Source organism: Hyperoodon ampullatus, assembly GCF_949752795.1.
Source record: "Hyperoodon ampullatus genome assembly, chromosome: 18".
NCBI lineage: Eukaryota > Metazoa > Chordata > Mammalia > Artiodactyla > Ziphiidae > Hyperoodon > Hyperoodon ampullatus.
The window spans coordinates 2,441,965-2,456,173 of NC_136931.1; the positions used below are offsets into that span (position 1 = coordinate 2,441,965).

Below are 14,209 nucleotides of genomic sequence, written 5' to 3' on the forward strand. Positions count from 1 at the left end.
ATCCTGTAATCTTGTAATCACATCCATACCCTTGGCCCTCCTCTCTGGACAGTTTCTTGTTATCAGTGCTCCTTAAGGTGAAGCCACTGTCAGGAGAAGGTCTGCACATTCTCCACCCCCGCCCTAGGCCCCAGTCAGCCTCCAGAACCCAGTAAATAAGGTAACTAGGGCACAGCAAGATCAGACAGACTACACACCTAGCGTGAAGTTCTTGGGGTCCTCTGGGGAGTTCTGGTGGGCTCCTCCAAGCCTTCCTGGGAGGTCCTCGGAGCAGTGTCCTCTGGGCTTTCCTGGAGGATTCTTCATGGAAGGGTGCTCAGGGGGGGTTCTTGGGGGGCAACTTTGGGCCTTCCTGGGGGGTTCTGCGGGGGCCCTTCGGGCCTTCCTGGGGCATTCTGGGTTGGGGGGAGGTGCCCCGTAGGGTGTTCGGGGCTGATCTCTGGAAGAGCGCGTCAGCCCCATACTCGGGAGGTGGTTAAGTTCGGCCCTCACACCCGACAGCGCGCCATTTGCTGCCCAGGCGCCGGTCCCCCCGGGGGTCGTGGGGCCACGGGGAGACGGTCCCAATGACACGGGAGGGCGGGGGTAGGCGGGAGGCATTCGGGTTCGGCCCGGGTCTTTGCAGGTCCCCCCTGGTGGGCGGGGCCAAGCCCTAGACCGCGAGGTCGCCTATGCATTGGGGGCGTGGCTTGACAGTCGGGAGGGGTGTGGCTCGAATCCCAGGGGCGTGTCTTGCTTTCCTGGGGCAGGGGCTCGGATCCTTTGGGGGCGGGGCTAGGCTCTCCAGGGGGCGGGGCTCGACTCTCACCGGGGCGGGGATAGGCTCCCTTGAGGGGTGGGGCGGGGCTCGGCTCTCTGGCGGCGCGTGCGCACCGGCTGCGGCGGCGGCGCGGCGGCCGTCAGTCGCCGGCATGGCGGTGTGCGCTCGCCTCTGCGGCGTGGGCCCGTCGCGGGGATGCCGGCGCCGCCAGCAGCGCCGGGGCCCTGCCGAGGCGGCAGCGGCCGACAGCGAGCCGGACACGGACCCCGAGGAAGAGCGCATCGAGGCGGGCGCGGCGGCGCTGGCCGGGGCGGGGGGCGGCCGGAGCGCGGGCCCCTCGTCGCCCCCGCGCTGCTCGCTGCTGGAGCTGCCGCCCGAGCTGCTTGTGGAGATCTTCGCTTCGCTGCCCGGCACCGACCTGCCCAGCTTGGCCCAGGTCTGCACCAAGTTCCGGCGCATCCTGCACACCGACACCATCTGGAGGCGGCGCTGCCGGGAGGGTAAGTGCGTCGGGGCGGGGCCTGGTGGAGGGGGCTTGGCTGGGGGAAGCTCTGGGCGGGGTCACCACGGGCTCTAGAAAGGCACCTGCTTCGGAACGGTGCTCCAGAAGGAGGGTCCTGGCCGCCGGGGCGTGCTGTGACCCCGGGGGGCCCTGCCACAGACCCGGGACCGCGGGTTCCGGGCGCGGTGGAGTTCCGGGTGGGCGGCGGACCGGGTTCTGCCTGCATGGGGTGATCAGAGGGGGCTGAGGGGTCCCCAGCTGCGGGGGCTAGGACGCCGAGGGCAGTGACGCGAGCTGGGGCTGGGTTTAGGCCGGGGAGCAAGCTGACGTCTGTCCCTGGTCCTCAGTCCTTGGGGGCGGAGCTGACGGGAACGATGAGGGTGAACTTGAATAGTTAGGGGAGCCCGAGGGTTTGGAGTGTCCTCTGAGGGCGAGGACCTGGTCTGTGGAGCGGTAGGTGGAGCCGGGCAGTGCTGCAGGGGACTGATGCCCCCGTCAGGGATGCTGGTGGCCGAAGTGAGGATAGTGAGTAGTTTTGTAACAAATCCCAGGAAGAAAGCTTTACCTAATCCACAGTTCAAGTCTCTGTTCATTTAAACGTTGATAGATCTCTGATGTTCAGTAAGCTCTCATGTTTTGGTAAAAACAATAGGTAAGAAAAAAAAAAACAAACAGTGAAGGACAGCAAAGGGAAGAAAGTAAAATATCTTCCGGGACCCCTGCAATCAAAGATAAGCCACTCTTAAAATTTTGGAAAAATTTAGTATAAAAAAGCTTCATAGTGTTCCACTATGAATGCCACAGACTAGTCCCTTACTGATAGACTTTTAAGTTTGCAGTTTTTTCTTGTTGTAAACAGTGCTATCAAGAGTGCCTTTGTGCATTTACATGTACCTTTCAGAACTTCTGAGATTATCTTCTTGGAATGTACTTCCCAAAGTGGGGTTGTGGGCAGTAGGGTGTGCACGCTGATAACACCTTAGATACTCATTGCCCAGTTGTTGGTATTTGCACCCCCAGGAAGACTGCATGAGAAGACCGCTTTCCTGAAATCCTTCCCAGCAGGGGGTCAGTCAGTCATCTTCTTTCTGCCATAATGCTCAGTGGTCAAGACTGATTTGTAATCTTTTTATCTGCTCTGAGATCCTGGAGATGCTGCTTCACCTTCCCAAGTGTTATTGGCAAGTGCTGCTCACATAGGGTGACTTTCAGGGTTAAATGGGATGATGCAGGTGAAGCCCTCACCCCCTAAATGGTTATGATGCTTCTTGGCCATTTTAATTTCACCTCTTTTTTTGTGTTTTGTTTTGGTTTTTTTTTGGTCTCTTTATTTCTTAGGGAGTTTATTTTTTTTTATTTTTATTTTTTTTGTGGTACGCGGGCCTCTCACTGTTGTGGCCTCTCCCGTTGCAGAGCACAGGCTCCGGACGCGCAGGCTCAGCGGCCATGGCTCACGGGCCCAGCCGCTCCGTGGCATGTGGGATCTTCCCAGACCGGGGCACGAACCCGTGTCCCCTGCATCGGCAGGCGGACTCTCAACCACTGCGCCACCAGGGAAGCCCTCTACCTTTTTTAAAAGAAAACCTCTCAGCCAGCATTTAAGTCCCTCCTGATCACCCCTGACCTTCCCACTCCCAAGAAGCAACCACTATTGTGGGTTGAGTTTACTTGTATATACATATTCCTGTAACATCCCCAATGTATAACATTGTTTTATGGTACTTTAATTTTAAGAAATATATCATACCACAAGTATTGTGCATCTGCCTTTTCCCCCTGTCAACTTGTGTTTTTAAATTCTGTCCATGTTAATACATTTAAGTCTGGTTCAGTCTTCTTGAACACTATGTGGTGGTTCATAATTTGAAGAGGCCACACGTGTTCCTTTGCTCATTTTTATTTTTTTCATACAGTGTACACAGTGTTACAGCAGAGAAGCTCTTATGTGTCTTCAGACACAGATAAATTTGTAAATTTCTCTAAGGAATATATCCAGAAGTGGTGTTGCCGGGGTAGTGGGCTGTGAGATTTGCAGTTTTACTAGATACTGACCAGTTATTTTTTTGGAGTGATTCTTCACTCCAAATATAACATAGTTGTATTTTCTTCTTTGCACACCTGTCACGAGGGTGTGCACAGGCAAGTCACTGAAAGTGACAGGAATGCTCTGTGTTTATTCACAAAGTAGCTGTCTTTGTGGTCTGGGTCCTTTAAGTTATCTCATTTAATCCAGTGTCCTCTAAATTCTTTCTAGTTTGAATGATTCATTTCTAAAAATCTGTGTCAATCTGGGTGAGAAACAGCATCTCATTTTAATTTGCAGATGGCTGATAACTCGTGAAGATGCACATTTAAGAAATAAAATTATAGGCAATTTGGATTTCTCTTATTTGCGTATCCTTAATCTTTGCCCTTTTTCTCTATCATTATTTTTTCTTATTGATTTGTGGGTTTTATTTATTTAATCTGGGTCAATTTCTGTTTAATATATGCAAAACATTTTCTCGTAGTCAATAGTCCTTTGCTTGTTAACTTCGTTTACAGTGACTTTTGCAAAAGTTACCGCGTTAGTCAGTGACTTCTGTAAAAGTTACAGCGTTAATCAAAGTTACGAACTTTTAACTTTGGGTTTAAGTAATCATTGTCCTCCCGAGGTTATGAAGGTCTTCAGTTTCACTAGTTCATTCTGGTAGCTTTCATTTCCAGCTCATCTGGGTCCAACATTGGATGGTTGGCAGTTCCGTGCGTAATTCATAGGCATCTCATAGGGTTAGTCTAATTATGTCTGGAATATGTATAAGAATAGTCATGTGCGAGACAAGTCTGATCTTATTTCCCTGAGCCCCAAACTTCTTCCATCCTGAACTAGACATTTGGTTATGGTGGGTGTTAAGGCCAAAGTCATGTCCACAGAGGCAAAAACCAAAGTGCTCCCAGCCTTGGTGAGCAGGAGGTGGGTGGTCCTAGCCCAGCAGGTTTCCTGGCCCAGAAGCTCCAGGTCCGGCCCTGACACGGCACGATGGTGCTTCCACTTGTCAGTGTCTTGGGAAGGTGAGTGAGACATTAGTGAGTCTGCCCGTTTACTACTCAGTGTTTACACGTTTGCTTTCTGTATTTTGATAATTGGGTTTCCTAGAGGAGAAGACAAGCTACAGAAAGGGGCACAGGGAGGAGGGTGCCACGCGCCTGTATTTTATTGCTTCAGAGCGTTTTGGGCCGTGATGGACTTCCAGAGCACGGGCAGGGCAAGCATGTCGGTGGCTCTTCGTAAAATGAGAGGATGACTCGGGGTGGGGGTGGGGGCGTATGGACACTACAAACTTAAAGTGAGAAGCTTTATAGCGCTTGGTGAGAATCTCACAATTTTCAGTGTCCTAGCAATAATAAGTCAACAATAATAAATCAGTTGTTTTTATAGAATTTGGTCTTTTGATCCCCCTACCTGTTGGAACTATTTGATTAACTATTTTCAGGTGGTATTTCTGTGGGCGGGTGAAAGAAAGTTGAAAAAAGAAAGCCCAATCTGTGCTCCTGTTTTGGGGGCAGATACACCAAATAGGCGCTATTTCCCCTCTTACAGGAAACCAAACCAGAGCAACCCCAGCCTGCAGTGTGGGCACGGGGTCAGGAGCCGAGCAATGTTTTGATGCATCCCTCCTTTGGCTTCAGGCCTCCTGCAGTTACTGGCATGTGGGGCTATAAATATGCCATCATTTCTCAGAGCATAGCGTAGAAGCTGAGTCCGTTCTTTGCCTTTGACCCAGCGGAGGCTTTTTTTGGTTAACACTTCACTGTTTAGTTGGTGAATTTTGAAATGCTGGCTGGTCTGCCTGAGGCTAAGTTGTTTAGAAAATTCAGACCATGGTTCTAAATCAGAACATTCAAATAATAACAAAAGAAACATTTAAAAGCAAAGGAAATGCAAAGGAAGTGCTCCCACGTGTATTTTCCCTTCTACACCAAACTCTTAAATATTGAGACATAGAGTGAGGTTTTGAATTTATAATATATAATTTGTCCATTTCTCCCCTTGATGGTAAGTGTTTTAATGACACCCGGAATAATATTTGTATAATATTTTGATCCGTTGTAAGTCTAAAGTGGGCTTAAATTCCATCATAATTAGAAATACCCTTTTCCCATAATGTATGAGCTTTATGACAGAAATGGGAAGTTAAAAACCAATATGTAATTTTGTATTTGCATGCAGAAGAAAACGCTTTCTATTCTGTTTGATATGCTGATGTGAAATGTGAGAAATGTGGCTTTTGTTAAACATGGCTGTAATTGGAAGGGTCATCTTGGGAAGAGGTGAAATGGGCAAGTTGTTGGCTTTGAAGTCGGCTTTGGGCATATTTTATGATTCTTGTTAAGCAGATGCTTGTTGAGCCTTCCTGTTTTGGGGCTGGGGTGGGCGATGTTGAGGTTGTAGAAGCGTACCTGCCTCAACCATGAGAAGAGGAAAGCAGGCCACCTCCTGAACATACAGCAGGATCTCAGAATTGTAGGGGAACATTTATCCTTTTCTTCTGCTTTGCTATTGTCAGGACTACAGTCTCTGTATTTTTGGAAGTTGAATCTCATGTGCTGCTTCACAGAGAAACCTAATCCGTCCAGTTAACGAAGTAGGAAAGGGTAAAGGAAAGCGGTGCCTCTTGAGGGACATTGCTGACCTTACGAAAGCGAGCTGGACAGTGGACCTGGCCCCCAGAAAGCACCGAGTGAAGATTTCCCCTTGGCCATGCTTAATTGGGCAGATATGGTTGCCTTGCCAGGAAGAACTGGTGGGCCGTTTTCACTGTTTCGCTTTGTTTACAAAGTGATTACATAATGCATTTGAGGATCTTGGTTTGTCTTTCTGGCTGGAAAGAGTGTGCAAATACAAGGGCGTCTTTGGGACTTTGGAGGAACAAGTGTCCTGTGAGAAACCCAGGCCCGGTCAGGAGGCGGCCTGGGTTCTAACTCATGAGTCAGCATCCTTTGCCAGTGACACCCTCACTGTCCGCCCAGTGGTGATGGATCCGGGAGGAAACCCAGAGTAGCCAAGCCTGTATGAGGAGTTTTAGTGGGGAGTCGGGAAGTATCTGAAATCTGAGAAGGGGTCCGGGGTGAGGTGATGGCAGGGTCAGACTCTGCTTGCCTGCTGGTCTCATGAGTGGGTGGCGAGACCGAGCAGGTGTGCGTGCACCAGGAAGAAGTGTCCGGGCATGACAGGTGGGCCTCAGCTGGAGTGGGGCTCCCTTGGCCAGGGATACCTATCGTGGAGCTGGACAGGGTCAGCGTCCTCTGGCTGGCAGGGCGAGACTTCTCGAGGCTGCTCTTGGCACCAAAGACTGTTCATCTTTGCAGGGGTGGAGGTGGTTGGGAAGAAGTCGCATTGAGTATGTAGGCACTGTCAGCTGTCCTTGGGAACTATTGGTTAGCATCCTGAATATTCTAGGTGTTGAATAGGAGATGCCTATGGGCTGTATCCAGGTTTTGGTTTTTAAATTCTTCCCATCCTAAGATGAGCTGGCTGCACAGTGTTTTTCCAGATCTGCTACATTATTAAAAAAAAAAAAAAGGCATTTCATGCAGTTATAGCAATAGCTAAGGAAAGCAGCGAGCTGGGGGACACACAGGGGTTTGGAAGCAGCACTTTGCTGTCGCAGGGGTGTCCTCGGAGCAGCTGTGTCGGGAAGCCTGGGGACCAGTTGCCTGACATCCCTGAGCCTGGTGGAGCCCCCTCCCCACCAACTCCCACCCCTGCATCTGCCTCCTTTTTCAGCCTCAGAAGTAAAGGTTTTATTTATTTATTTTCCTTATTTATTTTTTTGGCTGCGTTGGGTCTTAGTTGCGGGGACCTTTCATTTTGGCGCGGGCTCTTCCTTGTGGCGCGAGGGCTTCTCTCTAGTTGTGGCGTGCGGGTTTTCTCTCTCTAGTTGTGGTGCGCAGGCTCCAGGGCGCGTGGGCTCTCTAGTTTGCGGCCTGCGGGCTCTCTCATCGAGGTGCGCGAGCTCAGTTGTTGTGGCGCGTGGGCTTAGTTGTCCCGTGACATGTGGGATCTTAGTTCCCCCACCAGGGATCAAACCCGAGTCCCCTGCGTTGGAAGGCATATTCTTTACCACTGGACCACCAGGGAACTCCCTCGGAAGTAAAGTTTTAACCATATTTTATTAAGGGATATAATTATCCCCTAATTTACTGCAAACAAAAATGCGCTAAATTTGCAATCAATACTGCCTTTTGGTTTGATTTGGAAAACTGTGTGAGTTTACAGCAGGTGGGACACAAGCCTGCAGCACTCCTCCACTCTTCCTTCTCCCACTCTCTCCTGCCTGCCGGGGGCCACAGCTGGGTTCCAGCTGGGTTCCCCCATCCTTTCCTGCCACCTCTGCCTTACCTGGTGGTGCAGTGGCCTCCTCATGGGACCCCCCCACCTGCGTCTCCAGGTGTGTCTCTGCTGGCTCCACCCACAGGTTACCCAGTCCAGGCTGCTTTTCTACCTGAGACTCTTCAGTGCTTCTGCGTTTCCTGTGGACTCTGGCTCTGGCAGGACCAGGAGACCACCCCCATTCCAGCCTTATCTTGTGTGCCCACCAACTTGCTTCAGAGACTGTCTTAGTGCTGTGCCCTTCCAACGTGGCAGGGACCCTCATAAGTGGCATTTATGGGGAGCATGGGGCTAAGTTCCCTCTAATTGCAGGTACCAAGGCTGGTGCAGTGCATAGAATTATGATGTTAACTTCGTCATCTTCCATTCCGATGCAGAGAGTGTGCACATCTCAGCCACGGCTGGCACAGGTACTGCCTCCGTTCATCTCCGTTAATCTTCTCTTCGAGGGAAGGAGCCTCAGGAAGCAGCGTGTGTTCCTTAGGTTCTCCTGTAGGGGCAAGAGAGTGGGAAAGAGGGAGAGAGAAAACTCTTCTCACCCATTCCCACCCTCAGAGACTGGATAGACTTCCTGCACATTCAGACACATGCTCTGGGGGCGGGGGTTTTCGGTAATGACCGTCACACAGTACTGACCTCACTGGACAGGAAGTGTGCACCAGAGGATGGAGCTTCAGTGTCGACTTGGCCCAGATTCCTTCCGTGTTGGCAAAACATTTGTTCAATAGCTTTCTGGAAATTTTCTGATTGGAGTATTTGAAGTGGCAACTTAATTTTTTATTGTGGTAACATATACACAAAATAAAATTTACCACTTTAACCTTTTTTTTTTTTTCTTTTTGCGGTACGCTGGCCTCTCACTGTTGTGGCCTCTCCCGTTGTGGAGCACAGGCTCCGGACACGCAGGCTCAGCGGCCGCGGCTCATGGGCCCAGCCGCTCCACGGCATGTGGGATCCTCCCAGACTGGGGCACAAACCCATGTCCCCTGCATCGGCAGGCGGACTCTCAACCACTGCGCCACCAGGGAAGCCCACTTTAACCATTTTTAAGCTACAGTTTAGTGGCATTAAGTATGTTCACATTGTTGTGCAGCCGTCACCACCGTCATCTCCAGAGCCTGTCCATCTTATCCAGCTGACACTGAGTCCCCATTAAACACTGACTCCCCGATTTCCCTTCCTCAGCCCCTGCACTTTCCATTCTACTTCCTGTCTCTGTGAAATGTGACTATTCTATAGGGACCTCATATAAGTGGAATCATACAATATTGTCCTTTTGTGACTGCTTATCTCACTCAGCACAACGCCCTCAAGTTCGGCCAGGCTCTAGCAGGTGTCAGACTCTCCTTCCTGTTTAAGGCTGAATAATATTCCATCGTGTGGATGGACCCTGTTTTGCTTACCCATCATCCATCGATGGGCACTTGGGTGGCTTCACCTTCTTGGCTATTGTGAATAGTGCTGCTATAAACATGGGTGTACAAACATCTCGGAGTCTCTGCTTTCATCTCTTTTGGGTATGTACCCAGAAATAGGATATAGCTGTATCATATGGTAATTCCATGGTTAATTTAAATTTCCTCAAGTCCAGCTGACCCACTTCTCTCCCCCTTCCCAACTGTTTTTTACTTGCTGCCATTTTTGGAGTAGACACTTTCAAAACAGACTTTCACAAGCTACTTTATGTCATAGATTAGCAAGGAAAGTATTTGAATCGGCAGCCTGCAACCCAAATTTGGCACTTAGCAAGCAGCTGTGGGCAGCACGGTTTGCTGAGCTAACTTTAACCATCTTGGGCAGGGCGGCGTTGACGCTGGTCTTGGGTGAGGTTTTCTAGGGGGAAGGATCCCTGGTGCTGCATGTACACGGGCCTTAATGCTATTTTAAGGGCACTTTCCCTGATGACTTATGGGAAGGTTTATGGAACAGTCAGAGGATGTGGAATTGTTCTGAGCCACTGTTTAAAAAAAAAAGATTTTTCCATCATGTGAAAAATACTGAACATTTCTTGAAGGAGCAGTTGGGTCAGAATGACATTGTTCCACTTCGGTGAATTGATTATCTTTTGGGAACATTAAGAAAAACCCACTAAGCATTGCTGTATTTATTAGCACTGCATCATACTTTTGCTTTTCTTCTGATTGTTAGTGGCGTTTCTGTGGGTGGTTTGTCTGCTCGTGCAGGTTCATCTGTTGTGTGATATTACCAGCACCTTTTCTTGACACGACGTGCAGAGATTCTTGACAATTTGGTCATCCTGGCTAAAAACCTTAGAATCGCTTGGAAGTCTGAGCGGGTGCGGGGAGGTGGTGCGTTGTCTCTAGCAGGTCAGAGGATGACCTGGGCTCAGATGCGAGAATCACCCGCTGGGTCGGCAGATGCTGTGGGACAGCACTGCTGCTTCAGTGTGCTGCAGGCCGCCGGCGCACACTCGGATGTGCCTTGGGTCTGTGCCCTGCGTCTCACCGGCAGAGTGTCCACATGTATCACAAAAGCGCGCAGTTCAGAGAAGACTACCCCCCGCCCCACCCCTACCCTGGCTCCCAAACCGTCTGGTCAGCGAGGCAGCAAGAGGCGCATCCCGCCTATCCCGTGCGCTGGTCGCTGCTGGAACCGGGAGAGGAGCTGTCCTTTAGCACCATGTAGGAAACAAACCGAGGCACCAGTCTTGTGCGGTGACGGTTTTGGAGCGCCCGGTTGGTGCGAGGGAAGGACGCTGTTTATGGAGAGCACACGACGTGGTGACAGCCGCTGTGGTCGTCAGGAGGGCCGCCTGGCCGTGGTGGACATCCCAGGGCAGACGGGGAATCATGAAGACAGCTCATGGTGGAGCGGAGCTCTTCTCAAGAGCACGGGTAGACCAGCTCCAGCTTGGTCGCCAACCAGGGGGCGGGAGTGGCCCTTCCAGCTGGTCCCTGGCATGGTCTGCAAGGATTTTGACAAACCAGGGCCTCTCAGGTGCTGGTGACTCATGTGACATGCAGGTGTCACCCCGTCCAAGGTCACAAACAAGCACATTTTGTTATCTAGTTCCTCACAAGTTCTTGTAACTTGCATAACACTCCAGAGTGGAGCCCACATTCTTCCTGGCAGGAGGATAAAATGTGTGTTTTTGTCTGGTGATGAGCAAGGCCATGGTCTGCTCATCAGCAGTGGAAGCAGGGAAAGCGCCCCGTCGGGCAGGCCCATCTCAGGGAGGTTTGCCAGGTGCTAACCGCCTTGGCCCAGCTAGTTTCTCCACCGTCTGCATCTTGAGCTTGGCTTGGATATGGTCAAAATCTTCACAGAAGCGTTGGGTTAGTGTCATCATCCATTCCACTGAAAAGACCAGGCCTTGGGGCCGGGGTGGGGTCTGTGATGTGATGAGGTGGGCAGCCTTTTGCTGGCCAGACTGCAGTCCCCCTTCTGGAAGGACTGCTGCGTCACCAACCCCTCCACGCCTGGGTTTCTCTCCCAGAGGTGTGGGCAGAGTACTGTCCGTGGAGGTGGGCGTCAGGGATGTGCTTCCAGGCCGTCCTGGGCAGCGCCAGCTGTGTCTCCGTTTAACAGAATCAGGAGGGGGCTGGGGGGCCTTCGTGGAACCCTGACACCAGTGATGGTCTCATTTCCAGGGGAACTTGCATTGTCTCCAGTCTCAGTTTCTGCCACACCGTGGTCATAAACCAGGATGTCTGGTTGTGGGTTTGAGCGATTAGGTTTCTAGAGCTTATCAGAATAGACATGGCAGGTTGCTATTTCATTCGGAGTGGAGTTGCCTAAAAATAGAATCGTGGCTTCCTTGGTGAGTGAGGGTGTTGACTGAATGTGGAGAAGGCCCATGAAATCTCCACAGTGAAAGAAGGGTCAGGCTGAGAAGACAAGGCCAAGGCTGAGGCATGCCTGCTCCACACCCACCCGCATGTCTGTCTATTAATATTTCTGCTGCTTTATGACTTTTGGACTGTAATTTCCAGCAAACGTTTCTTGTTGCAGAGTACGGCGTTTGTGAAAACTTGCGGAAGCTGGAGATCACGGGCGTGTCTTGTCGAGACGTCTACGCAAAGCGTAAGTTAATCTGTCACCATCTTCTTTTAACTTGTTCCAGAAGCAGGTGCTCAGTGACATCAGCCATGGAAAATAAAAGTCCATGGCCCTCAGCCCACAGGTCTGTTCTCAGATGCCGTTTAAATTCAGTTTTGACATTGTAGAGACAGTGCTGGTAGTAACAGCACTGAAAAGGTTGGGGGCTCTCTTCTCCCTTTCTGAGTGAATCATGACCCTGATTTTGCAGCGCAGGTGGATGAAGGTGTCTTTCCTCTGGGAAACGTGGCTGCCCTGGAAACAACTCTGGTGTGCTTGGAGGTGCCAGTCTCTCTAGATCCCAGGCCCGCAGCCTGGTTGGAGACGTGGACACCAGGAGCGACTGTGACATGCAGCTGTGACAGCTGCCAGGGCTCCTCCCCGCGACCCTGACCGCACCAGCCCCGGCCCTTCCTTGGCTTGCTTCCTGCAGGCACGTTGAGTCTCCTAGCGCCCGCATCTCTTGTCCCCGCCCCTTTGCTTTCCAGAGTCCGTGATGCTAGAGCCCCCGGCCCCAAGCACCTCTCTGCTGGCCCTTCCTCAGGGCCCTTTGCGTGAGGCTGTGAGGGTGTCCATTGGCACTGACATCACCCAGGGGCAGTGGGCACACCATCCCGCGGGGAGCAGCCCGCCTATCCCTGCCCAGCGGGGTGTGGCGTGTGTTGTTAACACTCGGGGCTGGGTAGTAAAGGACGGGGAAAGAAGGATCATGACGGCCCACTGCTCTTTGGCCTGAGGTTGACCTGCTGACCTCGCTGAAAGGGACCTTAAGTGTTCATCTTGACACCATCTTGGTGGATTTTGGCTTACACATTCTTTTGAACTCTGCACCAGCTCTGCACTGAACACTTAGACCAGATGGTGCTTCTTACTTAAACACCCAGAGGCTGGGGACCGGGCTCCTGCTCGGAAAAACCTGTGATTCAGGATGGAGGGACTTCCCGGGGGCCAGGCTGCTGGGTGGGAGCCAGCGTGCTGGAGGCTTCCTTCCAGTGTCAGGGGCTTGCTCGTTGGTGTCGCTTGCTGTGTTCCCTCTTTTCAGTGGATTTGCTGCTCTCAGAGCCCCCCTGGGAGACGCCTCTCCTCCTGTGTCCCGCATCCCCTGCACAGGTAGAGTGTGGACTTCTGCGGAGCATCAGCTCTGTGGGGAGACAGCCTGGGGGGGTGCAGTTGGTCCCTGAATCTGGGCTGATTTCTTCATCCCATCAGACTTCTCTCCACCTCGATCCCGTGGCCGTTTGGGATGTTGGATTGGCCAGTGTTCCTGGGTTAGAATTTGCTCACGAGTGGGGACGTCTCCTGTTGGAGGCGCTCAGTTCTTCGTGGGCCTTCCCCGACCGCCCTGGGCACGTGTGGTTCTCGGTGTTGGCGCTCGGCTGTGCCTTCGAGGCTGTTGCCCCCTCCCACCTTCTTGGCAGCCCTGTGTGTCCCAGCCCCACTTCTGCCACCTCCCAGTATCCCCTTCTCCCCACTTGCCGAGGGGCTCGGGCTGCATCCTCACCTACCCTCACACGCCATCCCAACCCAGCACCCCACTCCACCCCCGTGCCTCTGTCCTTGGTCCTGAAGCCCAGGGCAGGGCTGGTCTGCGCAAGGCCTCCCGCGCCTCCTTCCCTGTGCAGCTTTGCACTTTGGTTCCTTCTCTGGCCTCTGCTTCATGTCCCACCCACCCAAGAGAATGCGTGTCTCCAGGGGAAGTGGGTCTTGGGTCCCGAGTGGTCACGTCTTGTGAAAATGTAACTCCTTCCTGTCTTGTGGTCTCAGTGGTGAGAACAGTGCCACTTTGAACCCTGCAAAGCCTGGAGTTCCAGGGGTGGAAAGGTGGTTGTGTCCCCTTCCCTCCCCTCCCGCCCTCCATTCTGGGGGTGCCCCCAGGGCCCCGCTCCACTTTCGGCTCCAGTGTTGCCTCCCAGTGTCCGTGCCTTAAGTCTCCCAGAGCAGAGAATCCAGGAGGCCGCCCTCGCTATGGGTGTCGTGTCCAAGTCAGAGGCACACTCCCCACAGGAGTCCCTGTGAGCGCACAGAAGCGAGAGGTTCCTGGCTTTTGGGACGGTCAGCTGTTTCCATGAGGATCTAATATGAGAAGTCCTTATCATCTCACTGCTTTTTGAGTTTGTTAGGCCATTTGATGATATCATCTCAAAGCAACTTGAGTTCTGTCTAAGAGTTGTAAGCCCTCAAAATACTCCTGGAGGGAGGCAGGTGCTCATACCTGCTAGGTGTTGGGGGCTGAAGCACCCAGAGGAGAACACGTGTGAGAATGAAGGCCCCCACAGAGCTCATCTCAGCTGTGGGCAGAGGGGTTGCCCGGGCCTTGGGGGCATCTGTCCTGTGGAGGGGACGTCTGGACACAGATGGATGGGCCGGTGAGTAGGAGACGGGGAGGTCCAGGTGGGCCAGGGAGAGGGGACAAGGGCCACGATGAGGTCACAGGCAAAGGAGGACGTCTGGAGACTTCTTTGACTGCTGGTTTTCAACCCCTTGAACATGGTTGCCAAATCCAGAGACTGATTCA

General features: G+C 52.3%; 1 protein-coding gene across 4 annotated transcripts in view; it reads left to right on the forward strand.

Annotated features, from left to right (window-relative positions):
- Positions 1-911: 911 nt before the first annotated feature.
- The window catches only part of FBXO31 (F-box protein 31), a gene marked incomplete at both ends in the record, with an annotated part of 36,964 nt that continues 23,666 nt past the window's right edge, over positions 912-14,209 (forward strand). For 3 of the 4 annotated variants that reach the window (XM_079724271.1, XM_079724272.1, XM_079724273.1), the window contains 2 exons: positions 912-1,260; positions 11,608-11,679. In XM_079724271.1, the coding sequence (XP_079580397.1) occupies positions 912-1,260; positions 11,608-11,679 (421 nt within the window). The remainder of the gene's footprint in view (positions 1,261-11,607; positions 11,680-14,209) is intronic. The other variant, XM_079724274.1, reaches the window with a different exon arrangement.